Raw genomic sequence first — 17,142 nt, 5'->3', positions numbered from 1 at the left:
CGGTCCAAAATCTGGAGACTCCCGGTTTATCCGGGAGAGTTGACAGCCCTGACTTGGAACTATTATTCGTGGTCAGTGAATGGAACTGCACTGAAATGGAGTATTCCAAAATAATAATTTAGAAAATAATGGCACAATTTTGTGACTAAGTCATAAAATGATTTTGTGCATTTTTCTTTATTTTTCATTTGAAATATCTATGGCTAGAAAATGGGATCACTGTCCATACTTAAAGTCAATTTTGTCTGAGCAGACAATTCCAAAATCCTTTCCCTAAATGAAATAGGAAAATGCGAGGTTTGGGTAGCCTGTGTACGCATGGCAATTCTAAAAATGAAAAACATGACGTAATGTTTTTAGCGAAAGTGTGTGGGGTGGCCCGTGAAGTGAGATGTTATTCAGGGGTGTGTGGTCACGCGGCCATTGTCAATGAACCTTTGGAACTAGTCTGAAATACCAAGAAGAATTTCAAAATAACTCAAAACTTCAAGCTTTTTACAAACCCAATTCCACATAACAGGTACGTAGATTATATTTCGATTCCACTGGCTCGAGATTTTGTCGTTGTAGGAGCGAGAAGTTTGTTTTTAAGCGCCGTCTCGTAGGGTTCTCTTATTACGCATTTCACATCAGTCGACGCCATCTTGTACTGGAAGAAGTAAAATCTTTCGTAATTTTGAAGAATTTTGATTGCTTCCATTACCACTATCGATGGCATTTTACAATAAATCGCCTATACAAGGTTACTGGGCGTTTTACTAGCTTGAGCTTGGGAGAAAGGAAGGAAATCTTAATCTGTTGAATGTTTGAGCAGCAAGCAGTACAGTGTATTTGAGGTCATTCGTGCTAAGAACTATATAAATTTCCATATTGATTTTCTAGCATTTTCACTTTTTTGAAGTCGTATTTCATAAAACTACTGCATTTCTTCACTAATTCATGGCAAATAGTAAGGTAAATTGTGTAGCTATTTACCAAGTTTATGAGGGTGTTTTGGTACTCGTTCCAAGTGATTGCTTCAAACACTCCAAAAATATGATTAAGCTTATATTTTTCTCAGAAAAATATATTGATTCTTTGAATGTTTCTTCCTAAGATGCCCAGGAATTTTATTTGCAATCTTTTATTTCAACAAACCAGTCATTACTATTATTTCTCTTATATTTTAACCCGTTTTGAACAAGTTCAATTTTATGTTTTTCTTAATTTAAATATTACGTAGGTCTATTAAAGCTTGTATTGCTTCCTTCTCTGTCTAGCTATCGAAATATGAAAGTATATATTAAATTGCCTCATTTCAGTAGTTATTTAATCACCTCAGTGCTTATTTGCCAAACAGTGTGTATTAGATATTCCATGTGATTATGACAAAATTTCAGCAAAACTGTATCGTTACATACTGCAACATAGCTTAGAAGATTATCTTTTATATTTCCTGGAAGTGTCATTTTGTTTGTTGATCAAATTAAATCCCTAAATTTTCTTCTCTTGCTCTTTCTCCATTTCCCTTTTGTTTTGTTTTTCACTTCAAACTCTTCGTGTTTGTAAAGTAAATTCATTAAATATTTCCTGGATATGTAATGACAATAATGTTATAGCCATTTAGATGTTTAATGATATTTCTATACTACTTCTAATGTGATTCGTTTAACCTTTTTTCATTTTCAAATTCTTATGCCTGAAGAAGTCTGTATAAGTAAAATATAATTTTGGAAACAGGAAATTTAAAAAATGTAGAATTTTGCTGGAGTATTCATAATATTATTGTCATCATGCCATTTGCTTATTTACATATAAATGATGCTTCTAATGAGTCTTATAATAAACAATTTGGTTCAAAAGATGTTATGATTTACATTTCTTTATTGATGTATTAGTTATAATCAAGATATGTTTGTGTAACAGTTACACATAAGTTAGAGGAAGGATAAAAATGCAGCATTTTTTCATTTACTGCATGAAATGGATAAAAAAAAGAACATTGGAAGAATTATTCCTGAAAATTATTGATTTAACTGTAAAATATAGCTAATATATTGGATGTCAAATCTATGTCAAATATTTACCAGCCATTTTTTTCGTTAGCACAGGCTCGGCAACTTCTGTTAATCATTGACTTTTTTTTATGACTACAGATTTACTGTACAGTACATATAGTGATTTCTATTTACCCCTCAACAGTGCTTAAAATAATGGCCAGACATCGGATAATGTTTGGCCAATCAAATCTTTGCCTTGCGGTCATTTTGGCCAGTAAAGTTGAGCCGGAAACTAGGCCTGACCAAGCTAAAACTAATTTGGCCAGTCATCATGACTTGCGAATTACTGGCTCTTATTTTAATCCCTGCTGAAGGTAGATATTATGCCTGAAAAGCTATTGGAATACTTTTGGAATAGAATACCAATGTGTTTACATAATAGAATTGAAGAAATAGAAATGTGCGCACTTCCTGTGTGGAGTTATAAAGCATGTGGAGGATGACAGAAGGAGAAGCACAATGCATTTAGCAGAGTGTTCCTCGACACTTCTCAAGATTAGTGTTCTGGCAATCCCCAAGTGCTTTATAGCTCCACACAGCACAGCAAGATTTTTATTTCTTTTATGAAATACAAATTATAACCATAAGAACTTTTCTTATTTGGTGCTGGATCTAACAAGAACCAGTGCAAAATAAGAGAAAATGCATTGGGATTTTCAGAGCTTAAATGCTTAGAGTCTCCATTTCCACAGCTCTATTAACCTTAAATTTGGCAGATGTGTAGGCAATTTTGATTTCTCTTGAAATGCTGACATTCCAAAACTGAATTGGAAATTTTGAAATTTGATGTCATCACACTTTGGTATTCTAAATGGCCTTATGTACAAGGCTGTCACTAAACTATCGACAAAACTCTTCTATTATTTTTAGTGTGCTCATATTGTTTTAACTTAACTTGTACTGAAATGTTTCATTCCTTGTTATCAGGTCAGTGTTTAAAAAGGCCAAAGGTCTGGCCAATTACCTCTTCACTAATCACATTGACTTTGAGGATTCATTTGTATTTTTATTACCTTGCGTTAGTTATAGAAGAGACAGTACAAGCAAGATCAAGTGTCTGCTGATATACGGCAGGACACCCTCTTTAAATTTTGTTAAGATATGGCATCTAGGGGAACAGCACAACGACCAAATGGAGCAGCAGTGGGAAAGATATGTCAGTTTAAACTGGTATTATTAGGTGAGTTTTTTCTGTAAAAAAAAGCATTTACTGTGCTATGTTCCATACAGATAACATTTTGACATGTTTTTTTAATTTCTTTTTGAAACTTTGTATTGTGCTTTTTACCGCTAACCCAGGGTTTGAGCCAGGCTGCACCATTGTGCCATTCCTGCTTTCAAAACATATTTGTCCCCTTAAAGATTATGATAAGGGTCAGATTGTCCCCATTCCAAAGGGAGGGGAAATGATTGTGCCCTATTTTTACGTGTTAAATCCATGAGTGTAATGCTACAAACTTGGCAATTTCTGATTATTGGTCTAGCAAGACTGAGGTGAGCAGAAAGGAGCCTGGGGTGAGTCACATGGTTTGCACAGCTATTTGTTTGTATCCAGTCATGTTGTTATGTCAAAAAGGAAAAGAATACAGTACAGCCCAGATGTATGTCACGGTAACATGCGTGTAAGACGCGTGCACACCGTTAACGAGTACACTCATACTAGCGTAGTTCGTCCATCAGCGTGTAGTACACTCTAAAAACTTGGCAAAATTACACGCAGCCCAATAGCTCATTAACTTCAGTATGATTCCCGAGGGATTCGTAATGTATTTGTTGATCGCTGAATAGGCGATAACACAGATGTTTTTCTTTTCCTGCGTAAAACACTTCTGATGTTTTGACTCAACGTGTGGCATGTAGCATGATATCATATTCTTTTAACGTTAAAATTTGTGGCTCCTCTAGCAACATCTAAATTTTCATAAAAAGAATATTGAAACTTAAAAAAAATTTCAAGCGTAATTTGCCGTGGTGCGCGCTGGCTCCAGTTCAATAATCAAACTGTTAAGCCCCATTTACACTAGCGAGTTTTACGGCAATTTTTGCTGCGATTTTTCAGCGATTTTGTCCATACCGTAAATCCTCTATTTAGCACCCCCTCTCTAATAAGCCCCCTTTTTTAAAGGAAGAAATTTGTTAAGCCCCCCCTCTCTTTTTAGCCCCCCCCCCCTCCCCCTTTCACAACTAAAGAATCATGTGTACTGATTAAAGGTGATTTATTAAAGTCTTGGTTGTTCAAAACATTTCTTTTTAGCTTGCTTTGTTAATGTTGCCGGGTTTATTTTTGCTATTCACAATAATCATAAATTATACTTGAGAGACTAACACAGGTGAATCAAATAATAAAAATGCCATGTACATCACTACAGATTTTGCAAGACGGTCAATAGTAATGCTTTCGTTTAATCCTGAGTTACAATCATATTACATACTGCCTTTCGACTAAATCAATAAGCCCCCCTCTCCAATAAGCCCTCCCTCAAACGTGCCTGAAATAAATAAGCCCCCCAGGGGGCTAAATAGAAGATTTACGGTAATAAATAATGGTAAAGAATTTACTCGTAAAGCTTTATTCAGGATACCAAGATTTTCCCAGACAAATGTCACTTTTGAAGGATGAGACAAAAGATTTTATGTTTCCGAAAATTGCCACAAAAATCGCAGTAAAAATCGCCAGTATAAACAGGGTTTTAAAACGTTCTGAATTTATTTTTAAGACTAGTGCTTGAATAGAAACTCGAAAAAAAAAGCATTCATATAGAAATTTGAGCCAACCTGATTCTACTGCTTAATTATTTTTTAGTTTTGATGATCTGAGTTATTTTTTAGATGTTTTCGTTTTTGAAGCAAAAATTTTAAAAATCATTTGAATTTCTCTTATCCAGTTGAATGATACATGCATATCTCTGATTTCACCAGACGTTTGAAATCGTTTGGATTAATGCAGTTGAACGGAATACATGCGTACATGTGGAATATAAATGATATTTATACTGAATTTCTATGGCCTTTGTTATGACAAAAGAATATTACACTCAAACGCGTGTAGTGCGTCAATGTCTCAAAGCACTGAAGTTTACACGTTTGTGCGTGAAATGAATTAACGCACTCCGTCCAAATTACATGCGTGGACCCTGTGACATACATCTGGACTGTACTGTACTTGTAAGCAATAACAACTTTATTTGACAAAAATTCTAAAGATGAAGATAAGAAAGAATGCAGGATCAGGAAGCTGAAGATGGAGATCAAACCTTGAAAAAATAAGTGCAATGAGCCTCACACAAGCACAGCCAGAAATTTTCTGCAAAGATGGCTGCCAGATGAGCCATGGTTACACAACTACGATCGAAAATGTTTTGTTATTTTTGTCAGAAAGCAAAAAAAAAACAAACAATTCTTTTGGTGTTAATATCTGCACCTCAACTTTAACCTGGCATTTAAACACTACAGATCACAAAAATGTGTTACAAGAGGACTTTATAAGAGCAACATTTACTTCTAATCAAGAACAAATGATTGGCGAAAAGAAGGAAGTCGTCATACGTGCAATGAAGTCGTCTTACTGTCTTGCAAAAGAAGACATTGCCAACAAAAATATGATTCCTCTCGTACTGTACAATTTATGGAAAATATACTCCCTAAATTTTAATTTGACCCTTTTTATAATTGTCTGAGGGCCAATTTGTCCCTGATGGATCAATTTCTGGCTCAAACCCTGCTAACCAGTGCTTCACTTTCATGTCTCAAGGGGGCAGAGTTTCTAAATTTAAATTTGTGCGACATCATGACATTGATGTGGTAACTCTGCATATTATGGTGAAGTGCTTATTAAGTGCACAATTTGTTTTTTAAAAATGTCTAAAGGAAGACAAAAACTTGTGGAAGTGTTCATGGTATGATACATAGCAGAAATGAGTTATTAATTGGATTGATTTAGATGGTAAACATTCCTGTTCTTCAAAAGAGCTGGGTATCCCAGAACACAGATTAAAACATTTCTAGTGCAATTACCGTATTTACTGAAGACAGCCATTGCCAGTATGTACATGTAACAGACTGGAGCATATCACACTATATTTCTCTGTATTGGCTTAAAATAATGGCCAATCAGTCACCATTCATGATCACAGACCAAATTAGTTTTAGCTTAGTCATACCTTATTTCTTACCAAACATTACTGGTCAAAATGACTGGCAAGACAAAGGTTTGACCAGACAAGTCCCAGTTCTGGCAAGAGATGGTCCAATGTTCAGCCAATATTTTAAGCCCTGCATATATTTTATGATAACAAGAACTGTGCTTTAATTAGGAGTTATTGTTACATATTTTCCAAATCATTTTCTTGGGACGAAGAGGCATTGCATCAAATTTATGTTACCGTAGTGTATCTTATATTATAACCCAACAATAAACTTTGGTGTGTTGACATTGGTTCAAATGGGTGAACAAAATTGTAATCAGTTCAAAGTTATGTTATGTGTTTTCCTTTATACTTTTATTTACTTCATTCGCTTATACTTATAGGTGAATCAGCCGTTGGTAAATCAAGTCTTGTCTTGAGATTTGTCAAAGGACAGTTCCATGAATATCAAGAGAGTACAATTGGAGGTATATATATTTTTTCTTATGGTCGTATGGTCTGAAATGGGAACTAAACATTATGCCCAAGCTACAGAGCTCTATAGCAAACACTCAGGATGTTGTGCTGTATGCCTACTCTTAGTTTTAACTTGGCTCTAGACAAAGTTTTGACCCACTAATTGATTGAGAAAAAGGCCAGGAAAGATTATTGCACGTGTAGTTGAACTGTCTGTAACAATTTTACCCCACAGCTGCATTTTTAACACAAACTGTCTGTCTGGATGATACAACGGTCAAATTTGAGATATGGGACACAGCTGGTCAGGAACGATATCACAGTCTTGCGCCAATGTACTACAGAGGTGCTCAAGCAGCTATTGTGGTGTATGATATCACCAACCAGGACACATTTGGACGAGCTAAGACGTGGGTCAAGGAATTACAGAGACAAGCTAGTCCTAATATTGTGATTGCACTGTCTGGAAATAAAGCAGATTTGTCCAGTAAGAGGATGGTGGATTATGAGGTACTATGAACTGATAGATGTTACAGTATGTACATTTTATTGAGTCAAATTTCATGTATGGGCCTTCCTGTCACCCTTCAATGAGCTGTGAAAAGACAGGGTTTTATAAATAATAGCTCAGTCTTTCAAAATCAATATAGTTAAATTGGAACTATATTCAAATATACACTGTATCATGCTACGACATTCCCGGAACCTCGCTGTTCATATGCTTCAAATCACCCCACCCACCCACCTTCTACTTTATTACCAGTCTCTAAGGTAATGATTTACATGGATGAAAATAAAAGCTGATCAAGGAGTAACTTAAGCATCAGGTTTGCTGCTAACTGCTAGGGGTCAGGCCCAGAAACATGTCGTCAAACACACTCAGTATCAATGAAAAACAATATGACGGCTTTTCCAGCAACTACTTTGTAATAACGCTCTGCTAAATGTTGAAAGTTTGATTAAAAATGCCTGACATTGAACTGCAGTTTGAGGTTAGCAGTACCTATCAAGAACGCTTTGCTTAAGGTCTCTATTAACATATTAACCGTCAATATAACTGCTCAAGATGACCAGCCTAAGAGGCAATGTCTAGACACCATCTATTGACAGGCTATCATTTTGAGCCTTGTATTTAAGAGCTTTGTTACATCTTTCCAGGAAGCACAATCATATGCAGAAGAAAATGGCTTGTTATTCATGGAAACGTCAGCAAAGACAGCAATGAATGTAAATGATATCTTCTTGGCTATAGGTAAGGAAATGTGCTGTATGGTATACAAGTTCCCTAGTTATTTTTCTTAGAATTATAACTTTTTCTTACAAAAGTAGGGACATTTCTACCTCCCAATTTTTAAGTTCTGATTTTTGGGAATATGTAAATGTTGTGGCTTTATTTCATGCTCAGGGTTTTATGTTTTTACCTGACAATGACATTGATATTACAATTATTTCAATTATTAAGTGTAATGTCAGCAATACATTGTACATCTTGATTGACATCTCACCATGAGCAACAGAACAGTCCTTCTCACACCAATACTAAAACCTGGGCTCAAACCCTTCAGTGTATTCAATCTTCTCTCTTACTTGATGTCAGTCACCACCAACAACAGTCTTTCTGAATACTACTCTTACCTATACCATCACAATCAACACTCATCATATGAACATGGGTTCAAACCCTTCATTCTATTCAATCCTTTTTCTTACTTGATGTCATTCACCACCAACAACGTTCTTTCTGAATACTACTCTTACCTATACGATCATGGGTTCAAACCATTCACTCTATTCAATCCTTTTTCTTACCTGATGTCAGTCACCACCAACAACAGTCTACTCTGGACCAGACCATCACACTCAACACTCGTCATATAATCCTAGGTTCAAACCTTTCAGTGTTTTCAAATCTCTCTCTTATCTGATGTCAGTCACCACCAACAACAGTCTACTCTGGACCAGACCATCACACTCAACACTCGTCATATAATTCTAGGTTCAAACCTTTCAGTGTTTTCAAATCTCTCTTATCTGATGTCAGTCACCACCAACAACAGTCTACTCTGGACCAGACCAGCACACTCAACACTCGTCATATAATCCTAGGTTCAAACCTTTCAGTGTTTTCAAATCTCTCTCTTATCTGATGTCAGTCACCACCAACAACAGTCTACTCTGGACCAGACCATCACACTCAACACTCGTCATATAATCCTAGGTTCAAACCTTTTAGTGTTTTCAAATCTCTCTCTTATCTGATGTCAGTCACCACCAACAACAGTCTACTCTGGACCAGACCATCACATTCAACACTCGTCATATAATTCTAGGTTCAAACCTTTCAGTGTTTTCAAATCTCTCTCTTATCTGATGTCAGTCACCACCAACAACAGTCTACTCTGGACCAGACCATCACACTCAACACTCGTCATATAATTCTAGGTTCAAACCTTTCAGTGTTTTCAAATCTCTCTCTTATCTGATGTCAGTCACCACCAACAACAGTCTACTCTGGACCAGACCATCACACTCAACACTCGTCATATAATTCTAGGTTCAAACCTTTCAGTGTTTTCAAATCTCTCTCTTATCTGATGTCAGTCACCACCAACAACAGTCTACTCTGGACCAGACCAGCACACTCAACACTCGTCATATAATCCTAGGTTCAAACCTTTCAGTGTTTTCAAATCTCTCTCTTATCTGATGTCAGTCACCACCAACAACAGTCTACTCTGGACCAGACCATCACACTCAACACTCGTCATATAATCCTAGTTTCAAACCCTTCACTCTATTCAATCCTTTTTCTTACCTGATGTCAGTCACCACCAACAACAGTCTACTCTGGACCAGACCATCACACTCAACATTTACAAAACGATCCTAGGTTCAAATTTTTCACTTTCATGCAACCCACAATTAATTAGTATGGCAATATATATGTCAGGGCATGTTGTACCATGTGCATGCTGTGAGGCAGTACTGTAGGTTTGCTACTATTTCTAATTCATTGTTACAGCATGTTGTACCATGCACGTGCTGTAAGGCAGTACTGCAGGTTTCCTACTATTTCTAATGCAATGTTAAGGTATATTATACTATGTAAATGCTGTGAGGCAGTACTGTAGGTTTCCCAGTGTTTCTATTTCATTGTTACGACATGTACCATTTACGAGCCAGTACTGTAGTTTTCCCACTTTTTCTATTGACTGTCTATTACCATCAGTTTAAAGATTATTAATCTTGTTCTTTTCGATAACGATAGCTAAGAAACTTCCCAAGAGTGAAAATGCACAAGGCGGAGGGCAAGCTGCACAGGGACGTCAAGGGAGAGTAGACCTTCACGAAACCAACCCACAACCCAACAGTGGTTGTTGTAAATGATCTATCCTCAAAATACCTTTAAGATGTGATTTTAACAGAAAACAATGGTCAATCTGTAGTGCCAATTTTGTACAAGACACTGAAAATGTCTCTAGAAATACACCCGCCAGCATGTGAATGCAACAAGGGAGCAGATGCCGCTAAACAATGTAAATGTATTGTGATATATAATACTAATTATAGCATCTTCCTTTACACCTAACATGTTTACAATTATCTGTATTCTTTGCACTGGAGTAAGGTGTTTGTTTAAATTGTTTTAATAATTGTAACTTGTAAATTAGAATGATGAACTGTTGTCTGTAATATTCCATTGCTCCAGGTTAGCTAGAGATATTGAGGCTCACTTCAACAATGACCCCCCTCTAGGGCAGTCCTTTATCTTAAAACAAATTAGATTTATACCCGAGAATATTTTTTCATTTTTATTTCTGGTTTCCATCAAATACTGCTTTATAAATATGTTCCTTGATATCCTCAGCTAACTATAAATCATTCCAATAAACTATTCCTTTTAATTTTTTCTCATGTTAAATTTTTGAAATTCCAATTAATTCTCTTATAAAGGGTCAATAATATTCCAAGTTTCTTGTACATGAATTCATCACACTTCACTTCCCGGTAATGTTGAGACAGAGTTCTAATATCATATCTTTTATAACTTTCCCATCATAGTGATTATTTCATGCATTAAATGTTTCTTTAGTGGTAATTCTGTGGAGCGTTTGCACATATTTAGTTTCTGCATGTATGTATATAACTATGAAAAACTTTCTTGGTTGTCAGTTATCTTTAAAAGATCGGCCAATTCTTTGTTTTCATGTGACGTCATAGCTTTAATTCAACATGGCTGCCATCTTTTATTATTTCATTCTATGAAAGATTTCCAAAGGAATCTGGCGTGATTCGTGACTTTTGAATCACGCCAGATTACTTTGAGTCACGCCAGATCCCTTCACAACTTAAGCCTCACATCAGTGCGAGTTTTGAATTTGGTCTATAGGAATCTTGTTTGAGTGAAAGCAGAAAAGAGATGACATACTGTAACCATGATGCATTATGGGTGTCGCAAGATTGTAAAGTGTTCTTCTAAAAATTGAAACAAAATTACTGTAGTTTTGTCGACAATTCTAATAGAATTGAATATGGCTTTCTAGAGGGGAAAAGCACTACAACAGGGAAGGAAGTGATGAAAGAACAAAAGAATGCGTCCAAGCTATGACGTCACATGTCGACTATGACGTAGCAATGCCTGCATTCCAGTAATGATCTTGATTCATTCATATTAATCTCATAGATACGTCTTTATTTGGGGTGAACTGTTTACTTATGGCCTGAAAATAAATTATATGTTGGAAAAATAGCTTCAAGCACTTAAATATCTCGCACAATCGAGAATTTCGATGATAAATGGTTTTGATTCGTCGTGTCAGTACCTCCGTCTTTAGAAACTAGCTATCCAAAAACTTTAGGGTGTCACCTCTCAAACCGTTTAGTTTATGCATGCTTCATGGATCTATTGACACTGATGGCAGAGTTTCCCTCTAATATTTTTACCCCGTAAGAAAAATGTGAGACTTTGCCAACAGGGTAGGTTCTATTGAAATTTTGCATGTTTAAGATGCTCCAATTTGAGACTTTGCAATTGTGCTATGCATTGTATCCTAGCTAATATCAGTGTAATTGGGAATAGCCTTACAAGTTTGTTGTCAATGCACGTATGTTGCAACGGCACTAATATTTAGTTATACTGTGACCTATATATTTAAGAAATGGCTTTCACTCTTCTAGGAAGGCTGGCATGTACTGTAATGTTTTTGATTCAAGAACCACATTACTCGAGATCATAACGCACGCTAACCTTCTACTACGAGTTTTATTGTATAGTACTGAGGACTGTCCTCCCATTCGTGCTCTGAGTGTGATCGTGGCATTTTCTCAATTCGTTTCGTTCCTCTAACACATCACTACGACAACTGATTCTCCCATTTCTATAAGTGAAAGAGAATCAGCTCTATGTATTTCACTTTCACTCGTAGTCACGTGCACCTTAAACCTGGAGTCTGAAATTATCAAAAACAGAAAGAACAATTATTGGTTACTATAAGCTGATAATGAAACGAATAAAATATGCTGGTTGATTTGAATCATTAATATTTCGATCTGCCGTTGACAATGGTGTGAGTTTGATGACGTTATTTGTTTTACTTTTCCATCGTCATTTAACTTGCCAACCAGATATCTATTGGTTAAATCTAACAAAGCGAAGTCACAAAACCTTGTTCACTTCATTGGTTGGAATAGTAACACAGACCAAAATGACGATATTTATAGGCCCCGTCAACACGTATTTATATATGGTTCCGAATCTCTTTAGTTACCGTTCATGTCCTACAGGCTAGATTAACAAATTGTCTAGAACATCTCGGAATTCAAAACCCTCTAAAAAAGAAACTGTGTAGATGTTTTGTGAGACAAAACTTTAGTTCCATTGGTAAAACTGCTGCTGCAACAGTGATTGCTTCGCTATTGTCTGAATCTGAACTATGAATTCGGATATTTTTCGAAACGAATTTTTAAGATGCTGTTTTGAAAAAAAATCGTTTTCGTTCGTCGTCGTCCGTTTTCAAAAAGTGCCTTTAATAAGGCAAAAAAACTGTTTTCAAATATCAGGATACGTGTGGACTGGTTTGCGCTTTAATCGATATGCTTAACTGAAGATCAATAGCAGCATCGATCAGCATCTGTTTGAGTCAACATCTCACACGGGTCTAATGCGCTTTCGAAACAGCTCAGTTTTGGTCTCACTGACAAAAATACTAGTGCTTTTAACAGCAAATTAACGTCTACGATTATATTAGTATAAACCTACTTATGGTCTATTAAATCCGGCTGCGTCCTGATTGGCTGAGATACTAGTGGTCTATTTTTGAAACTAAAACAACGCTGGCAAAAAAAAAAAAAAAAATTATTTCAACCTAATTTCAGTATTGTTTGTATTCATTTATTTGAATTATTAGATAGTAGGTTTATACTAAAAAAAAGACGTGCAGCCTCATGGTCTACGAGATAGCCAATTCGGCCTTCGGCCTAATCAGTGGGCCATTGACTACTTGACCAATTTTGCCGCTGGTCTATTTTTTAATTAGTCAAATCCAACTGACTAGGGTCTATCATCAATGCTGCATTCTGATTGGAAGAGCTATAAACAGGCTATAAATTATAGCCTAGTAGTAGTGAAAAGTGCCGGCTTTGAAAAACATTAAATTTACTTTACTTCAAAATATGTTTGCATTATATATTTGATTGACTTGTTGCATTTGACTAAAACTTATCGGCCTCATGCATGGGCTATTGGCTCGTAGTCAGGATGGCGAGATATGACTATCAATTGCTACTAATAGTCCAGGAAATATGGTTTGAGAAGACAAGTACTCCATCAGTAGAAAGGAATCGGCCATTCAATTAATATATGTCGTTAATCAATGGCAAAATCTTGCTAATGGGATAAATACTTACACACAGCACGGTCAACAGCGCACAAAGTTCTAATCACCGCTTATTTCATCAAGTCATTTAGTATTTGGTCACCCAGTAGATATATGATATATATACATACATCACGGAAGAACATATGGATATTAAATCCTACTGCGTTATAACCTCCAACTCTCTTGTTCATGGAAGCACCTGGGCTTAACCAGAAACGCCTGCAAGGTAGTCTAGGAAACAAAAGACTGGCCCTGGCACAGGAGTACCTCTGCCTTCATCGACACGTGACCTTGGATGAATAATAGTCCTCAAGTATAATTACGTTTCATACAGTACACTTCAAACATCGCCTTTTCGGTAGCCATTCTTGTTATGCTAATTTTCACCATTGTCTTGGTATTCTCGAAGGGGTTTGAAAATATGAAAATATGAAAAAAAGTACAAAAAAAAAAACAAACAAAAAACAAAGGCATTTTAAGACTGTGATCCACAGGTATCCCTGTAAAGAGATGTTGAAACATCATTACGGTTAGGGTCATACGGGGACATATAGGAGCATGTCGTGTATGTCTCGTCTTCATGGATTATAGGCACGACAGATGTCATTCTCGTAACGCAACCCAAAGCCTTCTCAGCTTTCTACGGCGAAAAATCTTAGATTTTTTTTAGTGAGAAGGGTCTTGGTACGAGAATGGACCGATGTGTGTAGGGAGTGTCGCATGTATGGACGGAAACGTTCACATGTCGTTTACGACTTGTCGCGTATCGTTGGCGTAAGTGTCGTATGTATCATTTACGTCTTGTCGTCTCCAAAAAAAACTGATCTCCAGATGGGATTTGATGTTTGTATAATACTTGTTTTCTTGCATTATCTTCAGTAACGAGAGACCTGCACCTCTTTTTTCAACATGAACTTCTTACTTACTTTGAGCCGCGGTATGCATGACTTGAATTCCGCCAATCCCCATTTTGAAATTCGGTGCTAGTTTGAGTTCTACAGATGTATTACTATCACAAGGCTAATGTTGTTAAGTATTGAGCCATATTTGGCGACAAATATCACGGAAGAATTCGAAACATTCTATACTGCTAGATGACAGCTGGTCTTTCGTTACATTAAATCATCAGCTGTTTGAGCTTAACCATCAAAATACTTCAGCAAAGGTCAACTAGCGTCTGTAGTTTGGAATGTTTGCATGTGTCGTGCAGTACTTAAAATATCCCGCAACACGAGAAGGAATAGTTATAAATGTTGGCGTTTTCAAGGTCAGTGCTACAAACTCTTTCTGAACAACGCGCGGGAAAATGGCAGCTCCATGCGAATCAGAGCCAGATTTCTCTCAGCCTTGGAAAGTAAGTGACATTGTGCTTCTTGTAGACGATGTTCGCTTGCATGTGCATTCTGGGGTTCTAGTGATGTGGTCTCCAGTCTTCGAAAATATGTTTGCTGAATTGAAAAGAAAAAATGCAAGAGTACTGACGTTGGAAAAACAAAAGCCTAATGAAATCCGTGAGCTTCTCTTGGTTATTTACCCTACGATTAAAAGGCCAATCAATGAAAACAACTGCTATTACCTTCTTGAGATAGCGGAGCAGTTTCAAATGAGGAAAGTGACGGAACAATGCGAAGAGTATTTGATGAGGACGCTCAAATCTGGCAGCGAATTGGTGGATCTATTGGTTTTGGCGTCGAAGTACAACATGCGAATCCTTCGAGAAGAATGTTTAAAACTAACAAAACAGCTCGAATGGAAGGTTATTCAACAGCACAATCTTTATGAGCAGATTGAATTGAAAGATTATCGAGAGATAGCCGAAGAGAGGCTCAGAAGTTTGCACAACGACCATCAAAGTGAGAAAGAAAAGGCTTTTCGACTAGAAGAAGAGTTGGACTACTACCGACGACAGGGAGAACTAGCTCGTACACCGTCCTCTTGCGTTGTCAACCCAGGACTGGCGAGCCCAAGATTGCCTAGAAAACAAATAGTCCAGCCCTGCAAGTCAAGACCCGTGCAAGTCGTACTGAATACTAGAATAAAACCTGCTGTTCAGAGCCCAGAGAAGAGTCCTCATGTTCCTCCGCCCGTGCCTAAACGAGCTCATTTTCCGGTCAAACCTCAGCCGATCATCAAAGAATTTTAAGTCAGAATCCGGCATATTGAGCAGCAAGCAATGCCGCCTAGATCTGCAAGTAAACTGGAATATATAATCCGCGTCAAACTGAAGTGACACGAAGTTCAATGACCTAGTCCTACACTGATGCTAGCAGATTTCCAAAAATAGTTGAAAAGGATATTTCATCGAAGTTACCGGCGCTGATTGACATGAAAACGGAATCAAAGAAACTCAATATATATACTTTACCATCCCTTCATTGCTAGACATTCATTTTGTCTGATTTTGTAATAGGCTAGCTAGTATTCCACTTATTGTTAGAACAATAGCGATAGATATAGAGGTATTAGGACTGAGTCGTGACTGAAAAAAATCCTCACTTTTTAGTGAGGATCTTGGAACGATATCTAACTATTTCAAAAAATGTTGGTGAAGGTTTTTTTGCATGTCGCATCTTGGTTACTAAGCTTGAGATATATTATATTCGTGTTATGTGAATAATGTCAGCCATTTAGATCCAACACGACCTTCTCCCGTGTGTGATTCAAAAAGCGCCAAAACTTGTTGATTTTTTACAAGTATTATGAGCCACACTCACCAGGCCTATCCGGGCCGATCCAAACGCGTGTAAATGACGTCAACGTGTTTGATTGACGGCAGTCTATTGCAAAGTCCACGTCGCGGTTTTTGTCTGGGGTGGAAGCGTAGTAATGCAAATGGCTGTAATTTGCATGTTACATACCAAGCCCGCGTAGCAATGCAAACGGCGGTAACAAAACCTTCAACAATCTTTTTTTTGAAATAACTGCATTTTCTGTGGGACAAAGGTACTGACTGTATCTAGAACTGACTTGAAGTTCTCGAAACTGACCTCTTCAAGTAAGTTGGGCGTAATGTTTTCCTATTTCAGACGTGTCATTCTCTTGAAAATAAAATTCTAAGATTTAAATGCACAACCGTTAAACAAAGAAATGATACTCTAGGGAATGCCAAACTAAAAAAGGTCTAACGAGCATGCGCAAACGTTTTTGTCCTGTGTTACTTCCGCACAAAGTCGTGGTGCAGTGACGGATTCAGGATTTTTCAAAACGGGATCCAGATTTTCCACTTCTTAGCTTTTACTATATGAGTGCTGTTCGTTTGAATACAAATTATAAAACTTGCCTCACCTTATTTAATCAGATGTTAATCAGTCATCAGCCAAAACATTTCGACACAGGTAGTCCATTCAGTTGGTCGGGGAATGGCGATGGCACGATCTTTTTGGAATACTTGAGCTTCGCAAATTACCAGTACGACGCCAAAAACAAGCTATATCAACAGGACACAACCCAAAACTTCTGTAATCTTTTTAATTAATATCTACAGATTTTTTTCTTGATGTCCAAAAATTCAAACCTTACACACACAAAAGCGGTGAAGAAAAAAAAAAAAAAAAAAACGGGTGCAGCGGACCCCTTCGCCCTTCCCCTAGATCCGCCACTGTGGCGTTTTTTAGTGTAATGAAC

The 17,142-nt window shown here is 36.9% G+C and overlaps 2 protein-coding genes across 3 annotated transcripts; both read left to right on the top strand.

The window, feature by feature from the left end:
* Window positions 1-375: 375 nt before the first annotated feature.
* LOC116296690 (ras-related protein Rab-5B) lies at window positions 376-10,545 on the top strand. Of its 2 annotated transcripts, none has more exons than XM_031704751.2 (6): window positions 376-520; window positions 3,063-3,219; window positions 6,568-6,651; window positions 6,876-7,150; window positions 7,799-7,892; window positions 9,909-10,545. In XM_031704751.2, the coding sequence occupies exons 2-6, from the start codon at window positions 3,141-3,143 to the stop codon at window positions 10,025-10,027; spliced, it is 651 nt and encodes a 216-aa protein (XP_031560611.1). In that variant the 5' UTR covers window positions 376-520; window positions 3,063-3,140; the 3' UTR covers window positions 10,028-10,545. The 2 variants fall into 2 exon arrangements, with proteins under 2 accessions (XP_031560611.1, XP_031560618.1); XM_031704758.2 differs by having other exon boundaries at window positions 392-520; window positions 3,069-3,219.
* A 3,951-nt stretch (window positions 10,546-14,496) lies between these two features.
* LOC116296813 (uncharacterized) lies at window positions 14,497-16,590 on the top strand. Its single transcript, XM_031704911.2, has one exon. It carries the CDS (start codon window positions 14,825-14,827, stop codon window positions 15,659-15,661), a length of 837 nt encoding a protein of 278 aa, XP_031560771.1. The 5' UTR covers window positions 14,497-14,824; the 3' UTR covers window positions 15,662-16,590.
* The last annotated feature ends 552 nt before the right edge of the window (window positions 16,591-17,142 follow it).

This window comes from Actinia tenebrosa, unplaced genomic scaffold (genome assembly GCF_029948245.1).
Source record: "Actinia tenebrosa isolate PJP-AT-01 unplaced genomic scaffold, QUT_ActTen_1.0 PGA_scaffold4__44_contigs__length_22323623, whole genome shotgun sequence".
Lineage (NCBI taxonomy): Eukaryota > Metazoa > Cnidaria > Anthozoa > Actiniaria > Actiniidae > Actinia > Actinia tenebrosa.
Note: the sequence above shows the minus strand (reverse complement) of the source record. Positions and strands in the feature narration are given on the sequence as shown.